Here is a 16,159-nt window from a genome sequence, read left to right on the forward strand (position 1 = left end):
TCCTTCTCACAGGCACAGGCATAGGGGCCAGGAGAAATGTTCCACATGTGATCATGGGCTTTTGGATTATGGGACCCCAGGCTTCATTGGTGATGTATGAATACATACAATTTAGCTGCCAAAAGAGAGTAATATCAGCAGTGTACTACGTGTCGTTCTTGGGATCGTGGTCAGCCAGCAGCATCCATCTCATGGATGGGGAAAAAATACCAAAGTGGACATAAAACCATGGTGCTGAGGGAGAAAAATTTTATTTAACTTACATCAGGCAGAAAAAGGGAGGGAAAAATATAGACTTGATATGTGCAGTTGCATGTAAGCAAACCACTTGATTGTCTGGCACGTTGGCAGCAGAACAGCACTGCTGGGCTGGCCAGACCTGCAGTGCCTGCTGCAGCCTGCTGCAATGTGCAGCAGCACAGAGAGCATGGCATCCCCCAAGCTGCTCAGGACACACCTGGTTTTTAGGCCCAGCATACAGCCAAAAAATTAATTTAATTTCAGTAGACTCATTTGCCAGCACAGAAAACAGATTAGTTTTATATTTGTGCACTGCAAATGGAGTACTGATGGCATACAGTAGGGGAATAGCAATGTGCTTAAAGTGCATTGATTAATTGATTTACTGCTGTTTATTTTTATAAAATCATAGCATAATGAAAGGGACATTTAAAGGTCATCTAGTCCCAACTCCCCTGGAATGGGCAGCGATATCTTCAACCAAATCAGTTTGCTCAGGGCTCTGTCCAACCTGACTTTAAATGTTTCCAGAGATGGACCATCTACCATCTCTCTGGACAACCTGTTCCAGTGACTCAGCAGTCTCACTTAAAAAAAAGTCTTCCATATATCCTGTCTAAATTGCACCTATTTTAGCTTAAAACCATTACCATTATACACTGCATAAATTCCAGTGCTTCAGGTGCTGTTGCAGACGCCATGCTAGGGAAAAAAGTAGTCAGTTTCTAAACCAGGAGGAACCCCCCACATCTATACATGAAGTATTTGGTGTCAGGTAACTGCAAGCTGTCTTGAATAGTGGAATTATCCAGCTGTAAGAGATGCTACCCTGAGATACTATCCCTAAAAATGGTGTAGATATTATCCCTCTCAAATACCATAGCACATCCAGGTACTGACTTGCTCCTAAATATCATAAGAATAAGAGACAAACACTTATTCACTACTTTAAAAGTCCTCCTAAAGCTTATAACTGCTCAGAAAAAGGCAGTTTTCTTTGCCTTGTATGCAAGGTAATACTGAGACAAGAAGATGAGTTACTCTGTGTTAGTCTCTTCATTAATATAATTACTGTTTTCAGTGCTTTTCTCTCATCACCAAGATGAACTCCAGAAGCTGTTGAAAACTGTTTCTGGGTTAAAAATAACCCTTCCTCCAGATACTCCTTTTGGAAGACAAATGCTAGGTGGGAGTGGATGTGACACAATGCTAATTTCCTGTCCTAGGAGAGTAAGATCTGGTAGCTGCCTTCAGATATTCTCCCTAGACTTTCTCCAGCTTTCTCTTCCCAGTTTCTTGTCTCTGCAGCATCATCTCAGGCGGGCAGTGTCTGTGTGCACACAAACAGCCAGCAAGGGGCACAGCATCTCACCTGAGGGAAGGCCAATGGGTCTCTCTTCAGAGCTGCTCTGCTCAGCTTTAAACCATGAGTGTTTTAATGTTCAAGCCAGTATTTAACTGGAATCCTTATGTTTTTCTCTGGTCAGCTGAGTGTCAAGTTAAACTGGATCAGATTGCTCAGAGAGTGAAGGAGCAGGCAAGGGTTTGTGACTCGAGGTGTGGCCAGCGGAGCAGAGCTGGTGGGGATGCTCATTCAGCCACTCTTGCATAGGGGGAGGCTGAAGTGATGGCAATGAAGAAGGGACCTGGTGAGAGGATGCTGAGCTCACTTTTATTTTGAAGTCCCAATAACTTGTTTTTCTGCCTCCCTTTAGGAGAGCAGTTTCACTGCAGGGTTTCCTGAGAAGCCAGAATTAAGTGCATTAGTGCAGTCTGCTTTAGTGGCAGCAAAGAGAGGCCAATACCCTCAGGGTGAGACAGAGTGCCCCCAGATGCCAAACTGTTGCTGACCCCATGTGCCCCAGGCCTTGCACCAGGCCTCTCTTAGCTGCAGTGAGAGCCTGCCTGGCTTCCATTTGGCCTATAAAGACAGATTTGCTTGTGCTTATCTCTCATTTTAGCAGGTGAACAGGGACAAAAGTGCACAACAGAGCAGTGGCAAATAGTTTGTGGCTGCGCTATCAAGTCATCTTCCTCTGGTGATGGAAGCCCAGCTGCATGCCCCTCTGTGATGGTGCACAGCAGAATATGTTAACCAGAGCCTGTTCTGTAGCTCCAAGTGGCTCTTGTTGCCTTTGTCCAGGCGCACTGCAGTCAGGAGTGCCACAACCAGCATAAAGAAACATATTTAGGGACATAACCCCTCTCTCCTCTTTTCAGAAATGCAGTTATGTCCTTTTAACTTTTTCTTTAGTGATCCACTTTACAAGTTTGAACACTGTATGATGCAGTTGAGAGTTGCTCTGGGGCATCAGTATCAGCTCAGCATGCTGCTCAGCATCATCCTGAATCCATAGCTGAGCTCTGCTTCTATGACACCAGTAGGTAGCTGAAATACATAGGCTGAAAGAGACTCATGACATCCAGCAAGTTGTGCCAGATTTTTGGAAAGTCTGTTCAAAAAGGCTGTCCTTCCTAAAAATGAGGGCACGGGTGAGAAAGAGAAATGCTAAAGCAAATGTGTGAAACCTGTGAGATAGAGAACATGAACAATGTATTCAAATATAAATAATCTAATCCATGTTGTCCATGACACATGCAATAATAATAATTGGAATTATTGGAATTATTTTCAATTATAGGAAAGATTAGGACCCATAGCTGTTCAGTTCTTGACCATACACTAATACAGCTGTAGCATGATTGTTGTTTTCTGACTCCTAGCAGTCAGGGCCATCTCCAGGGAGAATGATGAGCACTGAAATCCCACACAGGGATGAGCCCTCAGAGGGTTCAAGGAGAGCCTTGAGCCCAGGCCTCCTGTACTACAGCTAACAAAGACTATAGAAGAGGGAGGGTGATTGGGTGTAATTTTGAATGAATGATCTAGATCTCCTCTGCTTTCTTGGGGTTTCTGTGCTCTATGTGTTGCTTTGTGCCTTGGGCACCTCTGTTGGACTATTTTTCTTGTAGTTTAGGAGCAAGATGACTGATTCTGACACTGCAAACAGCTTTGGGTGTGAGTTGCCAGGATTTTCATTTAGAAACCAAAGTGCCTGTGGGCTCTCAGGTACCCAAGTGTAAATCTCAATCTGGAATTTTACAAGCATGGATACTTCTGCTATTTTGAGACCAAGACACTGAGCAGCTCTGCGATGTTTAGTACATGCAACCCAAATTTAATAAGCAACATTCCCACTCCTTTTCTGTGGGCTGTATGTGAGTAGTGGCACTGCTGTGGTTCAGCGTGGTTTGACTGTAAACACCATTTGCTGATGGGAACACATTCCCACATGAACATCCCCAGGAGCAGAAGTGTGTAGTAACAAGTGTGGTGCTGTGACTTGCTATAAAGGAGTAGTCAACACAGCAGCAGAATCACTACTTTGAAGTCCAGGTCTCTTTTAAATCAAGTCAAGTCTGTTTTCAAAGATCCTGGCCAATGTGGATGGTGGTTATGTTCTACATGTCTGCTCTTTCTGTGTGACTTCACCAGACCATTGTATCTCTCCTTTCCCATCTTATACTTTCTCAAAACTCCAGCCTAGCTCCATCCCTGGTGCAAGGAAGAAAACTCTTGAGCAGTCTCACAAGCCTTTGGTTAATCAACTTTAACCCTTTCGTACAGGTTTAGTTTAAAAAAATTAAAATTGACATTTAGAATTAAAACCTTACTTTTGCCAGGGGCAGATGAACCTGGAGATGCCTCCAGTTCATAGATGATGAGTGGTGTTCATCAGGTAAACATGAGAGGTGCTTTATACAGATTTAACTTGTGAAAACTTGGAGCAGTTGCCATGAGCATTAGTCCCCATGTTTAGAGACAGCACTAGTTAACCCTTTTGCTTCAAGGAGAAAATATCAAACACCTGTAATCTGTCAGAGATGTTTCTTTGCGACACTGGTGCTTTAGATTTTAAAGATTTGCACCCTTTATGCATTTCTTTTAACCTGTTACATGTATTAGATGTTGTATATGGTAACCCTGAACTCAACTCCTACAGACTTTAACTTTGTACTCACAGCTGCTGCACTGAGGTTTTTACATTAAGTAAGTCCAGGCTATTAGTGTCCAAAATACATGACAGATGTAATATACTGTAGTAGTAGTGTCTTTCAGATGCACATCTGCTCTGTGATCATAAGCCTGTACACTGCAGTGCCTAAGTACTCCACTATTCAGATCACAGGTGAAAAGTCAGCCTAATTTTAGAACATTTGTTTCTTGCCTTCTGAGTCTGCTCTTTCTCTTTCTGCAGCTTGTGGATGTGACCTGGCTCAAGGAGGATTTTTTGTGAGACAGGGAGACTACATCTGTACTTTGGACTACCAGAGACTCTATGGCACACGCTGCTTCAGTTGTGATGAATTCATTGAGGGAGAAGTGGTCTCAGCACTGGGCAAAACCTATCACCCAGACTGCTTTGTGTGTGCTGTCTGCAGGTAGGTTTTCTACATGAAGTTGTGTTTCTGATGCCAGAATGCCCTGAATGCCAGACATTCAAACCTATAGCCTAGAGACAAGCTTTTCTTTTACTCACACCTTAAAAAATTGCAGAATTAAAAAGAAAAAAAAAAATCTGTAATTTTGAGTGCCTCCCTTTTTTCCAAACGTGTTTTTCTTTTTTATGTTATCGTATGTGTGATGTTTTCAAAGTGTTTTAGAAACTTCCACTGTCTTTGTTGTATGACGTTTTGCACCAAGTGTTGCCTAATTTCTCTGGTGTCTGCTGCTTTGTTGGCCTGAAGGTACAAAGAATTTCAGTGCCAGTGTCTGAATCCTCAGCAGGCTACTACTGTAGTAGTTTAGTTCAGTGAGATCATTTCCTACATGGGTCCCAAACTCAGCAATACGAGGGACTGATGTAATTTTGACCTGCATCTTAATCCTCTTGTGTAGAAATAGTGCAAACACATCTATTGAGGACTTCATGAAAAAGCTCAAAGTGCACTAAACCTTCCGAAAACGCACTGTTTTAGCAGTTTGGAGCAAGTGGAAGTGCTGCCATAGTTTCTCTGGCTAAACCTGAGCTTTGAGGAGTACAAGAAAAGCAGCCCCACTCTGGCAGGGTTTCAGGGCCCAGCAAGGCACTGGTGCAGCACAGCTCAGGTGCTCTGTGTGCTGATGCCTCGGGCAGGTGACTGTGCAGTCCCAAATCAGCATGGCCATGCCACTGTGACTGTCTGCCAGCCCAGCCTGCCCTGCCCATGGGGCTCAGAAATCCTCCTGTGCTGATGCAGGAGCAGGGCACCAAACCCCAGAGCAGCTGTGGCTCCTGACACAATCTCAATTAAATAAAGCAATTGCACAAATAATAATAATAGCTGTAGTAGAGGCAAGACTCTGAGATGGACAAGCCTTTATTATGTTAAATTCCCTCTAAGTTCTGACCTGTTTAATAGGCAATTTTTCCTTCTGGATGCTTAAAACAAGTGTGGAGAGTAAAGATTAAAAATTCCTAAAATTCTTTTCATATTTTACTTTTTCTTTTAATAGTACAGGAAAATTACTTAAAGTGTATCTTATTAAACTTCTGGCTGCACATGCTATTGGCCTGCAGCCTGGCAGTATTACATCTCTTCTATAGATGAGCAGAACTAATTTTTGGTACCTTTATTCTCAGCACTTGTACCTTCTGTAAAGTAAGATACTCCTTCAGTTAAGAGAAACCAAAAAAACTGGTTGATTCCATTTTTCTGGCTAAACATGCTTGTATCCTCAGTCATGCCACTAGAGCTTAGCAGAAGTGTATTAAACTGTGTGTTACTGTACTTAGAAACTACCTACCTTGGGTTTCAGGCCATTTGAAATACCAACTCCTGCTTTATTTAGTCAATCATAGTTTAGAGCTTGATGATACAGTTTATTTTGTCTCCCTGGAAATTTGGAATAATTTTCCTTGTGACTAAAATATTTAAGTGCCTAACAATTCAGATGAGTTAAATTGCAGCACTGTGAAATTATTTATGCTGCAAATACAATGTGTGATGAAGATGCGGTAAAGCTTTTAAAAATGGAGTTCCTGATACAATAATACATCATGCAAAAAATAAAATCAGAGATGTTCCCTAACCTTCTGTATAACTGAATAGTTGTATTAAATGCTATTTTGCTGTTTCTAGTCGTTCAGTTGAGACCCAGATCTGCTTCTGTTGCTTTTCTTGGAAGAACACACAAATTCATATTGTCTTCATCAGAGCCAGCAAATGCCCTGCTGACTAGCAGGATTCAATTAGTGTCTCCCAGGGGGGTTGTAACACTGATTTGTGGTGCAGAGCAGCAGAAGAATCCTGTCATGTGTTTGTATGCTTTAAATCAGCTTCAATTATCCCTGTCATTGCAAGCCAGACATAACCTGTGTTTTTTATGGGAAAGGGTGTCCTATCTAAACATCATCAGCATTTATTTTGAGTGAAATTCTCAGTAAAAATAAGGTTGGTAGGCTGTAACGACATGTTGTTTAAGTCAAAAGAAATAACTTGTTTGTTTTTTAAGAAACAGTAATGATAAAAGGGGGGGGGTGTAATGGTGTAAAGCTCTCTACTTTAGTATTTTCCTTGGTGGGGAGAGTGAGGAGAGCCATTTGTGGCCTCATTTTTTACAGATGAGTGAAAACCTGAGATACTGCACCAAGGCACACTGTCAGTAGTAGTTGCTGGATGATGCCAATTGCATTTGGCATTACCTTTTACAGCCAGACTTCAGTGTGGGTGCTGTGTTAGAAGTCTAAGCTCCAGAATGGTGTGAATTTGAGAAGTGGTGACTGCCTGCCAGTGGGGCTGTTCCCACTCTCATGGAAACCAAGCCAGGCTCTTACCATCCTCAGCATGAAAACACTGGCAGCAGAAGGCATTTTGCACTCATGACACGCTTCTCCAGAATGCTGCAGGATCATTAAAATTCTTTTAAATGAGCACTTCTGCAACCCCTATTTCTGTAGCTGCTGAAGTAACACTTCTGAACTGTTTCTACATTGCATAGTAAACCAGTGCCAGTAGCAAGTCCTTTTTTTCCCCTTATTTTCAGAGAAGATAAGGTTTGAATAGAAACATGTGGGAAGTGTATGGTAGCAGCAGTGGGAAAACCTAGCCAGCAGGAGCAGTGTGGAAAAGTCAGCAATCCAAGCTCAGTTGTCTCCTGATATTAGTACTGCTGGATGCCACATGGCTCAGTGTCACAGGGAGCTGTGTGCCTTGTACCCTCTGCACTGCATTTCTAACCTGCTGCCCTGCTCTGTGAAAAAGCTGGAGTGTCAGGAATCCAGCTCGTCCCTGGGTATCTCTTGAGAGTCAGATGCTACTACCCAGGGCTGCCACAAGCTAAAGTAAAAAAAAATAATAATTAATTAGTACTCAGAGAAAAACTGGTAGAAGTACGATATGTTGTGCCATCCTATTTGTTTCTCTCTATGCTGTGTTAACCAAGTGGCTCTTAAAAAAAAAATCAAGTTTCAATGCATGTTTGCTCTGCTGGAATAAAGGTTAAAATCCTTAATCCTTTCTTCTTCCAGTGCTGCTCATAGTCTAGTGAAACCTTTTTTCTGCTATGGTGTTTTGTGATGATAATGCCTAAAACTAGGAATGGGTGGAAGAATAACAACATACATTGAAAACTTGCAGATTAAATGCTTACTCAGGAAGTGTAATCTACAAGTGAAAACTTGCAGATTAAATGCTTATTCCCAGGAAGTGGCTGAGCAATCTTCTTATAGCTTCATTAACTGGAAAGAGCTGTGTCCTCCAGAGGGCTGCCAAAGACATGTCCTTCAAAAGCTTCATGTGTTTGTAAAAGTGAAATAGAAAGAGGGAGAAAATTGAGGCTGGCAGTAGCAATAGAATCTTAATTTTATTAAAATTGTGCACATACTTCTTACATGGCTGTTGTAGTCAGGACAGTTTGGCTCTTATGTAGGATGGGAAAGGGCAGGACATTGAGTATTTCAGAAAGAAATGGGTTGTCATACCTGTGATAATGCTTTAAAAATGGAATTTTCAGGAGATATCTTAGTGTGTTAACAATTCCTATAGATTTAGTAAGAATATATTAAGATATATGATCTGTCTAATGTGGCACCTAGAGTACGATTTCTGTTACTTGTGTGTTGAGTGTTCACTGAATACAAAAACCAGGGATTTGATTTTATGGGTGTTACTGTAATTAGCCAGGTTGGGGGTTGGTGTTTATGTACCCAGTTGGAGGAGTGTATGTAATGGTTACCTTTTTAGTTTCAGTACTCATGTACTTAAAAGTTGGAAAAAAATTGTGGCATATAAATGATAAAGAGAGGACAACTTGACCCCTAGGCCGGGGATAGATTAGCACATACATTCTGGATTAATAAGGAAACAGGTTTGTGTTTGCTTTGCAGAATTTTTATATTTAAGTCTTTCTGAGCTCAGGAAGTTTCTTTTAAAACAGTATCTTGACAAAAGCTGAATATATGCCATGTAGAGATGAATAGTATGTGGAGGGGAAAGAGGCAGAAGGGGTTGCCTGCCAAATCCAGCTATAAAACCTCTTCCAACCCATTTGTATTTTTACTGTCTTCAAGAAGGTAATTCACTTTGGCCAGGCAGTTGAATATAAAAAAAATCAGAAAGCTTAAATTCTTTTTTTTTTTCAGCAGAAGATTGTGTAATCCTACATATATAGCACTGCTACTTCTAGAAAGAACTGACATCTTTTGTTTATGTATGTCTTAAGAAGTTAGGATAATACTGAAAATTAAAAGTTCAAATTCAGTTTCTTCTTAAACATAGCAGTCATTAAAGACTTTTTGAATGTGCTAAGCCATTTTATTTGTTCAAATTTTAATGCTGCTGAATTTGGAAAGGGTTTGGTTTCCACTTAAGCAGTACCTGGTGCTTCTTAAGGCATCTCATGAAGTAGTCTTCATCTCACCACCAGTCACCCACTGAACACTTCTAGGTATTGTAGAAACCTACAAGGTGTTGAGCCCACGATTTTGAAATCAGCCTGAGTGTTCTTGGCATTTTGATTCTAAATCAAATTTATTTATCAATAAGTGATTCTTCCTGAACAAAGCGATGGTGGTGTGCTGCTCTTCAGGTTTAGGTCTCCTGCTCTTTGGAGGAAGGGTCTGGAGTGCAAGTCCTGTGAGGAGCAGCTGAGGGTACTGGAGTTGTTTATCTGGAGAAAAGAAGGCTCAGAGAAGGCTCTCTGCAGCTGCCTGAAAGGAGGTTGTAGTGAGCTGAGGGTCGGTTTCTTCTCCCACAAACCAGCAATAGGACAAGGGGAGATGTCTTTATATGGTGCCAGAGGAGGTTCAGATAAACAAGGTTCTTCTTTGAAAAGGGGGTTAAGCATTGGAACAGGGTGCCCAGGGAAGTGATGGGATCACCATCTCTGGCAGTCTTCATGAAATCAGTAGGCATGTGATGACATTAGCATGGTGGAGTTTGGTCACAAAGATTGGACTTGATGATCTTGAAGGTCTGTGGCAACCTTAGTTATTCTGGGATTCTTTGGCTCTATATGGAACATCCCTATAGCCCTAGAATAATGTAGGATGGAAGGGATTTTTGGTGGTCCAGCCCTGGCTCAAAGCAAGTCCAGTTTGAGTAGACAGCTGATGGCATTTCTTTAAAAAATTTCCAACAGACTCTCTGAACAGTGTGTTCCAGCATTCAACAAGCTCATGGTAATTTTTTTTCCCTATATTGAGTTGACATTTCCCATGTTCCAGCTTATTTCTGCTCCCTCTTGTCCTTTCACTCTTTACCTCTGAGAAGAGCATGGTTCCAGTTTTGTGTGCATGCCATCAGGTAGTTTTAGACAGTAACACAATCTCCCCTGAGCAGGTACGTCTGCTGCAGCCCCTGCCTGCCCATGTGTCCTATGCTGCACTCTGGACCTGACCACCTTCCCTCATGTCCCTCCAGTAAATCTTGTCCTGAGGAGCCCAAAATGGTGCCTGCTGCAGTCTCCTAAATGATGAACAGAGGGAAGATCACATCCCTGTATCAGTGCCCAGTCTCCTAAATGATGCACAGAGGGAAGGTCACATCCCTGTGTCTGCTGGCTGCACTAATGCCTCCCATGATGTGGCTGTTCGGTTGCTGTGGGGACACACTGGTGACTCACGTCCAACCTTGTGTCCACTGGGACCCCACATCTTTTTATGCTTTCCAGCTGATTAACCCCTTGGTGCACTGGTGCATGGGGTTGTTCCTCACTGCTTGCAGAATTTAGCATTTTCCCTCACTGAAATTTGTGTAGGTGGTAGATAGCACTCAATGTCCACTTTGTATCATCATTTTAATCCACAAGGATTCATCCCTATGGAACACCTTGAGGGATGTGATCATACCAGGTACAAGTTAGAGCAGAATTTGATCCTGCTGGACCTTAGGATGCTGTCTGACATTACACCTGACCTGGTGAAACTGCAGCCACCTACTGACATGAATAGCTTTGCTCTCTCAACAGCCTGACCGCAGGCTTGTCTTAATTTTCATATATCAAATTTAGTTGACTGTTCAGCCACAGAGTCAGATCAGCAATTTAAAGAATAGATGGGCATCTGCTCTGAAAAAAAAAAACAAAACTCAAACATTTTCTTTTGTCCCTCTCAGAAAGCTTGAATGACTTGCCCACAGCTGCATAGATTGAGGTGTGGTGCAGAGAAGGACAAGACCTTTGATATCAGCACAAGACCTTTTCGTATCAGCACACAGCCTGGATTAGGCTGATGGTGATTTGATGTTTTACAATATAGTTTTGTTGGTCACCTCCAGATTTTATTCTGGGTTTGCAAATATTGTAGGCAGGTGGTAAAACAAAATTTGTTGGAAATGAATCATACATGTATTAAAATTCTGCAAGTCATTTGAGAGAGCTGCTTTAAAAATGCTCTTAATTCTCATTTTAAAAATAGATAATCCAACTGTGAAAATCTCACTGAATATTTATTATAGGATAAGTAGCTAATTAAAACCCTGTCCTGGTTTTTGCAATACCTCGCAGTGTTCAGTGGGTGACTGGTGGTGAGATATCATTGTATTTGAAGGCAGATATGCTGCTCTTAGCCTAAAATTCTATATATAGTCCTGCTCACAACTTAGAGAGCTCAGAAACTGAAACCTTGTTAATTGGCTGTTACCACCTTCTGTTGTGCCTTCACTCATACTGGCACTGAAATGCTTGAGAAGGGCTGCTTGTGAAAGGGAGAGGTCAGCTGGGACAGGAAAACTGACAAATGTGTGGGGAATGAATTCCCAGTGAACAAGACAGTGAAACAAACGTTGAGACTTACTTATAGGTTTAGAAGACCTGTGAGGGGAGGAAATGTTTGTCTGTACCTTGGAGTGGACAGCTCCAAGGAATATTTTCCTGCAGTTTTTTTAGAACAAGGTGTCTTGCATATTTGGAGAACAATAAAGAATCAAAATTGTTGCTCTTTCCCATTGGAATGGAAAGGCATGGTGATTAGCTACTGAACCATTAGAAAATAAACCAAGTTCAGTATTTTTATTGGCTAGGAAACCCCTAAGTGCCCTCCCATCTAAGGGGGCTCTGTGACTTGCTGTGGTGCCTATGAGTAGGCATGTTTAGAGGTGTCAGCTGCCTGCTTCTGTCTTTGTGCCATAGGAGGTGAATATTCCTCTTCTTCTCCTCTAGTTTTAAACTTATTTCCTTTTGGATTGTCTGATTGCTCAGACAATGATGAGATGAGCCAATTCAAAGTGAGCACTCACTGCTTCTACATTGGCTGCTGCTTGGTGCATCTGTTTGAGGGGGGCTTCTGTGCTCAGTTGGAAGTTCAGCTGGATCTTTATTAGGTATATCCCTGAGTCAGGAAGATGTAATTATAAGATATACCTCACCTCTCCCTACTGCTCCTTATGTACTGCATACAAGATTGTTCAGTAGTCACAGTCATTCTTCAGAGCAGTGAATTGCTCACAGCTCCAGCACATGACCATCCCTGGGATTATTAATGGTGCAAACCCTGCTGTTTAACTGATGCATCTCATGAGAGCCCAGCTGGGTCATGGGCTGAGCCCAGCCTCGGTTCCCATGGCAAAGCATAGTTGAAGGAACTGTCCTGCCCAGGGCATGCAGCTGTGCATTGGAGTGAGAGGTGGTTCTGTGCTGGTGTCAGTGGAGCAGGGTGCTGCTTTTGTGGGGGGTGAATTGGGGGCAGATTACCACTGGTTATAATAAGTCTGTGTGTATCTGTAAGTCGAGGTCTCTTCCTGAAAACATGCAGGAGATTGGATACAAGTTCCTGTCTCAGTTCTGAAAAGGTTGAAATCTCTTGGCTTTTGTCTTTCCAGGTGAATTAGTAGTGTTAAGTTCTAGGCTTGATTTTTTAATATTGTTTTAAAATGAAAACGTGATTAAATGCTTTCATTCATATTTGCAGTAGAAAACTAGGACAGCATTTGGATTGTATGACTCCATTTTAGAGACAGGTTTTGGTAATTAGTTATGAATATTTATTATCTATATAGAAGTGTATCACATTTACTAATTTTTATTCAACTGTATGTATGTTCATTTAAATAAGCTTTGGGTTGGTGCACATGACCTTCAGAGCTCCTTTCCAGCCTCAGCTCCTCTATGAGTTCATAAAGCTCTTTTATCATTCTGTGTATTAGAAGTATCTCTGACTTTAAAAAGTACCAAAATCTGTTGCAGACAACAATTATGACCCAAAAAGATAGCATTGGGAGTTTTTTTGAATGTATAACACAGAAGCTTGCTACTGCTGCAAGATAGGACAGGTTTGCTCTCTGGAGTGCAGCTCCACCATATCCTGCCTGTCTCAATAGAAGCAGTTGTCTTCTGGTTAGGTTATTGAGTAAAACTAATGGTACAAAATCCTCTTTGGAACAGATGGAAATTTAGACCTCCTGAATTTATAACATGGTATTGGGCCTTGTTGCACCAGAGTCATACACGGATCAGTTAGCTGAGTCAGAGAGTAAGGCAATATATGAAGGCTATTTCTATAAAGTATTTTTCCTTACCACAGTTTTAGGTAAGTGATAAGGTAGGAAGTTTTTTGACTATAAAGACTTGAGAAAGAGGAAAAAGAAGGTGAAATGCAGAATTCATTATCAGATATCAAAAAAGATAATGATACTTACACTCTGTCTCCTCATGATTTTTTAAATTATCACCAGTGGTCCAAAATGAATGGTTGGATGGAAACCAGCACTTAGCTGGTTTCAAATATATTTTAGTAACATTATATAGGAACAAACGACAGCATTGCTTTTTTTCTTTTTCTAAGTAATAAAAAAGTACTTTAAGCGTAATTCAAGTGTAGACTAAGCATCTCTTAGGCAGTTTAAGGAGCAAAATAATGTTTAAGTTTAGCACAAAGTATCTGTGTAGCTTCTGTAGTGGAGACAACCTCACAGTTGGTATGAATTTGATAGCATTTGTGGGAGAATGCCATGAGTTTTAATGAAATGCTAATGAAATAGTGTGGTCAGATGGACTTCACCATGGAGCAGAAGGTGTGTGTTATGTTTGTGCCCCATTAAGCCATATTTTGATAGCTTGGGTAGGGATTTAGTTGGACACGAGCTTTAGGTGGAGTGAAATGTGTTTCTAAATCCTCACCATCCTTTCCTGCATATGAAGTGATTTGTCCATCTGGTTCTCCTAGAGGAAAAGCCTCAATGGTTTCTGTGCCCAGACAAGGAAGTGCACAGCAGAGAGCTTTTGTTTTAAGAACATTGATAAAAAGGAATGGTTTAATTAAGTTTAAGGAGAGCTGTTTTTAGGTAGGGAAAACAAATAATGTAGACACTGTGGGGTTCATAACTGGGATAGGTTTTTTCCCTTTGAGAGTTCAATAACATTTGCTTTCTGAGCACATAGATTAAGAGAAAGGCTTTGATGTGATAAAATTTGTGAGGACAAGTGCTGGTTTTTAATGTATAAGAGTCATCACTGTTGTGCAGCTATTTAACAACATAAAAGCAGCTGCATTTGCCTCTACTTAACTCCCTGTAATGCCAGTTTTATTTTCATTCTGTAACTGATCCTGTTAGTGATGAACTCTGGCTGATACTACATTTCTTAGATACACAACAATTTGGACTTGAGTGCTCACTGTGTTTTTGTAGCTTTAGATATTATTATTTTTCCTAACAAGCTGTAACCATCTGCATTTGAAGTTGTCTGTTTGATTTGCCCCTTTGATACTTAAGCCTCTAAGTGGCTGGAAAACTGAATGAGAACTGTGCAAGCAGAGACAAAGAAGCCAGAGTATAATCAGTTCCTTTGTGGGAAGATATTTAATTTTGATAAAGGCATGAGACTTTAACCAGTTTGCTTTTGTTTCTGCTGTTGCAGGTTGCCTTTCCCTGCGGGTGACCGGGTAACTTTTAATGGGAAGGAATGCATCTGCCAGAAATGTTCCCTGCCCCCTTCCAGCAGCACTGGCTCCTTCCCTGTACAGAACCTGAGAAGTAAGTATGGATTCCTGCTCTTTTCAGTCAGTACTTCTTAGTCTGCACAGGTTTAAAGAACATAATTTTACACCAGTGTGTACTATTGGAACTTATACTACTCTGCTGCATAAGAAGTGTCATGAAATATGAGGTAGCCACGTGAAAAAGTAGAGGGTGATTTTTCAGTCAAGTCTGATGTTAAAAAGAAGCACAAATGGTGCTATTATAGGATTAACAATACATTGAACCTCTCAAAGATTTTATTAAAATGAACTAAATCAAATTATTTGGAGAAAAACATAATATAGATGCTGATATTTTTGAGGATTTAGTCCAAGTCCATCTGAAATAAAAGCCAGGGTGAGATTTAATGATTTTTAAGTGTTCCAGTTCCAGCTTTAGAAGATATCAGTGTCAGGATTGCATGGCTAAATACTACACAGCAAGGGGTTTAATGTGTGAAGTGGGGGACATTCACCTTGACCTCAGACTGTTGTGCACTATCAGAAAATACAAACAGTAGGGGAAAGAAATGTGATATTTTCACACCAACTTCTTTGCAGTAAACCATAGAGGGGTGGTGTAGCTCTGAACTCCATTCATCTGCTCTTTTGCTTATAAAGTGCTGCCATGCTTTAAGAGTCCACTGCTAACTTCATGTAATTAAACAGCAGCAGCAATGCAATTAAACAGCAAAGACAGAAAAAATGTTAATGACTGTCACATCAAGCTGGATTCCACATGGCTGAGGAAGGGCCCCATGGATTGCTCATCTTCCTGCGTAAGAAATCTAGCCCACTTCTGGGAGAAATCTCTCCTTTTTTTCTGTTTTCTTTTTCTCCTAACATTTCTTCACAGAAATTTTCACCATCTCATTTCTACAGTTCATCAGCCAAACCTGCTGTGTGAATGCCCTGTGATATACTCTATGGATTCCTCTTGCTAATGCCACTCTCTTCGGGGATAGGTTGGCCCTCTCTGTTAGGTGCTTTCTCTTCTCACTTATTCCAGAGATGGATTCTCCTTGGCCATCTTTGCTGTCTCCTTGACATATGTGAAAAGTGCCTTTGACTACAATGGACATTATTAGCCTGGTTGAATACTGACAGGACAAGTTAATTTGATTATCTATGGCACAGAATCCTTTAATGTATTTACATTCCCTTTCTCTGTGCACACACACACTGGAGAGTTTTTCTTGTCATTGTATTTCCTCAGCTCTCTTGGGTCTGCGCTGAGCCTTCCCAGAGCCCAGACACCTGCAAACCTCAGCAAACCCCTTGCCTCAGAGGGAGACAGCACTGGGAGCAAGCACATCTCTGTGGCGAAACCTGACCCTGGAAAATAGAAGTTAACCTTTTCCCCACATTGCATAGAGCAGTGAATGGTGTATCTCCTGACAAGAGCTTTCTTGGAAAAGATCTTAAAGAGTTGCTTTAAATGAGCAACTCTTGTTAGTAATGCACAAAAACATGACCTCAGGCAA

General features: G+C 41.3%; 1 protein-coding gene across 11 annotated transcripts in view; it reads left to right on the forward strand.

Moving 5' to 3' along the window:
- ABLIM2 (actin binding LIM protein family member 2) overlaps nt 1-16,159 on the forward strand; it is a 128,429-nt gene that overhangs the window by 43,559 nt on the left and 68,711 nt on the right. For all 11 annotated transcript variants that reach the window (XM_074541690.1, XM_074541695.1, XM_074541689.1 and 8 more), the window contains exons 3-4: nt 4,500-4,683; nt 14,576-14,691. In XM_074541690.1, coding sequence (XP_074397791.1) covers nt 4,500-4,683; nt 14,576-14,691 — 300 coding nt within the window. The remainder of the gene's footprint in view (nt 1-4,499; nt 4,684-14,575; nt 14,692-16,159) is intronic.

The sequence above is a fragment of the Zonotrichia albicollis genome, chromosome 5 (assembly GCF_047830755.1).
Source record: "Zonotrichia albicollis isolate bZonAlb1 chromosome 5, bZonAlb1.hap1, whole genome shotgun sequence".
NCBI classification, from domain to species: domain Eukaryota; kingdom Metazoa; phylum Chordata; class Aves; order Passeriformes; family Passerellidae; genus Zonotrichia; species Zonotrichia albicollis.